General features: G+C 31.0%; 1 protein-coding gene across 1 annotated transcript; it reads right to left on the bottom strand.

Moving 5' to 3' along the window:
• On the bottom strand, positions 1 to 2440 carry LOC123292950 (glycylpeptide N-tetradecanoyltransferase). The gene is made up of 2 exons (XM_044873665.1): positions 651 to 2440; positions 1 to 27 (listed from the first exon to the last, which is right to left on the bottom strand). The coding sequence occupies exons 1-2, from the start codon at positions 2109 to 2111 to the stop codon at positions 1 to 3; spliced, it is 1488 nt and encodes a 495-aa protein (XP_044729600.1). The 5' UTR covers positions 2112 to 2440.
• Between the last annotated feature and the right edge of the window lie 420 nt (positions 2441 to 2860).

Genomic DNA, 2860 nt, shown 5'->3' with positions numbered 1-2860 from the left:
TTATTGCAAAACTATTGTAATAAGAATCTGCTACAAAAAAATTATATTTAAAAAACAAAGTTAACCCTCTGTATGACCCTCTGGCTTTCCCGTATAAACACATTTTTATATTTTTGTCCTCTTTAACATTTTTTTTTTTAATTATCCATTTCGTTACCGAAATTCAAAGGTGGAAATTTTTTTTAAAAATCATCCCATTATACAGAGTAGGTCATCTTAATCTATAACGGCTAATAGCACGTTTTGTAGTTAACCAAACAAAAAATCACTTAAACAATAGTTGCAGAGTTTGGTGGGACAAATCATGTTCTGACATCAGATTGGACCTAGTTCTTCGAATAGCTTCAATAGACAATTTAGGTTCTAAACGGTAAGAGATAGATAGATAGGTATAAGTTATAATAATTCAAATTAATTTTAACGGACACCCCCCTCAATGATCTCCTTTAAAAACCTGAAGGAAAAATTTTGTTGGAAAATTTTTCATCCTCGTGCAACGATAAGTGTCAGCCTATAATATTATTCAATAATTTTTCTCAAATATTATAATTTCTATACGTATTTTGAAATTTAAAAAAAAATACACCGGATATGGCAATAAAAAAATCTATATTTACGATTCCAATATTGTTTTTTTTTTAATGTAATACAAGTCCAATTTTTTGTGTGTTCATCGGTGGACATCGCCAATTATATAAATAATATTGTAAATTACCATCGCCAATGCCAAATTTAAGTGGTTCCAAGAATTCACGATTATCCATCAAATCAAGTGCATTAAATACATCAAAATTTAAATTTTTCGCTGATATTAAGGCATCATTCATTAAATCAACCCATTGTGTTTGTGTGCTCACATTATAAAAAGAATAAGCCGCTTTTAAAGTTTTATGCACGGGATGATGCATAATTGTACTTGGTAACGTATAATATGATACGAAATCCGTGACAATTTCATTTTGATGGTCGCCATTAACAAGTTTTTTTGATTTCGTTGGTTTTGCATCCTTACTATTCGTATCATGTACGACAACAAACGAATCAACAATACCATCCTGTGGTGTAAACCAGTGTCGAAACTCTTCTTCCGAGAAAACCGGAGCTAAATCAAATTTTTTCAGATATTCTTCTAACAATTTATGCGCTTGTGGGATATCTTTTACAGTTAATTTACGAAATCCTTTTGTACATACATTCTCTGGCAGTTTATATAATTTCATTGTACGTTGTAGCGTCATATTACGACTTAAGTGTGAAAATTTCACATCAATTAGTTTTTTTGGATTGAGCGAACGATGCCAATAACGACATGTACCAATTGGTTTTGGTAAAACCACACCAGCAGTGTAAACGGCTTGGAAAATACCTTTTAAATTAACACGTCGTGTAATTTCTCGAATCAATACGGGAGCAACACGTTTCGATCGTAATTTTTTATGGACACATAAAAAATTAATTTCAACCATCTTTTGTACATGATCGTAAACACGTAACGTAGCAGGTATAGCCGAAATAAATCCAACAAGACGTTTTGATTTTTCAACACGAACGCCACAATGCCAATCTTTCAACCAACCAGGTGGTTGTAAGGCCCATTTTAAAAATGTTGGCGGATAATCAAAACGAAACATTGAATCATCATCTTCCACATAATTTTCATTTAACAACGTATACAATTCGTTCAATTGTAATGGATCATCTAATTGTAAAGTATCCCATTGGAATCCAGGTGGTAGAGTGTATGCTTCAGTTCGTATTGTAGACATGTCTGTTACCGGTGGTAAGATTGGTCCAAATTCCGTTGATATATTCTCATCCATTTTTGGTACCGGTTGTGTTGACCAAAATTGATATTCTTTATGTTTTGCTTCTTCAGGTGTTTTAGCTGGCTTACGTTGATAATTTAGAACATCCATGACTAATCGAATGTCTTTTAATGAAATATTATTACACGCACCTGATAGATCCGATTTATTATCTATATCTTCAATCACTTCTCCTGAGGTAGTAGGTGACGATGCAGTTTCAGTATTGTTACGTGCCACTTCATCGGCTTTTTTATTTTTCTTATTTGAACGTTTTTTTGTACTGGTTGGTACTGAATTCTCCATTGTCCCGGTTTAGTTTTCTCACAACACAAAATTTTTAAATTAGAATATATTATCAAAAGGCAGTTCAGTGATTAGGTATTATAATTATATTCAAAATTTATTAATAGGTATAATCATGATCTAATGAAACACATTAGCTATTTGGTTATGTTTTTTTTTTTGTACTAAAAAATATTTAATACTTATTTTACTTAGAATATGGGCATCGACCTATGGATTTTGACCAATTTTGACATATATTTTATATTTCCATTATTTTATTAACATGAATGTCATTAACTATAGATTCTTTAAAATGTCTTTATCTATGCCTTTAAGCTGTCACCACATGGATTTCAAAAGGGTGCATTCACTACGTTCTCAAGATATAGTTCTGTAAAATTCCGTTAATTAAATTTCGTCTATTTCATAATTTGTTTGTATAAAAAAACGGTTGTGGATATCACAAAATCAAATTAGATTACAGTATGCAAGTAGAGTATGTTTGGGCACTTAACATTAGATATTTAAAAAAAAATTAAAATTCTATTTTTTTTAAATTTCAATGGCTACATTCAGAGCTGCACACCGATGAGTGTTTTATTCTTAATTTATGAGGTATACATATAGTCTAAGATCCCAATTAGGATCGACCTTCACCCATCTGTTTACCGGATGAAAGTTATTTTTTATGAAATATAAAATGTTAACAAATATCCCTGCAATGGGTTGCCTAAAAAAATGTGGTCCAGACTACTTTTAGTGAAAAT

This window comes from Chrysoperla carnea, chromosome 2 (assembly GCF_905475395.1).
Source record: "Chrysoperla carnea chromosome 2, inChrCarn1.1, whole genome shotgun sequence".
NCBI classification, from domain to species: Eukaryota; Metazoa; Arthropoda; class Insecta; order Neuroptera; family Chrysopidae; genus Chrysoperla; species Chrysoperla carnea.
The sequence above is the reverse complement of the archived record's forward strand: the minus strand, read 5'-3'. Positions and strand labels throughout refer to the sequence as shown.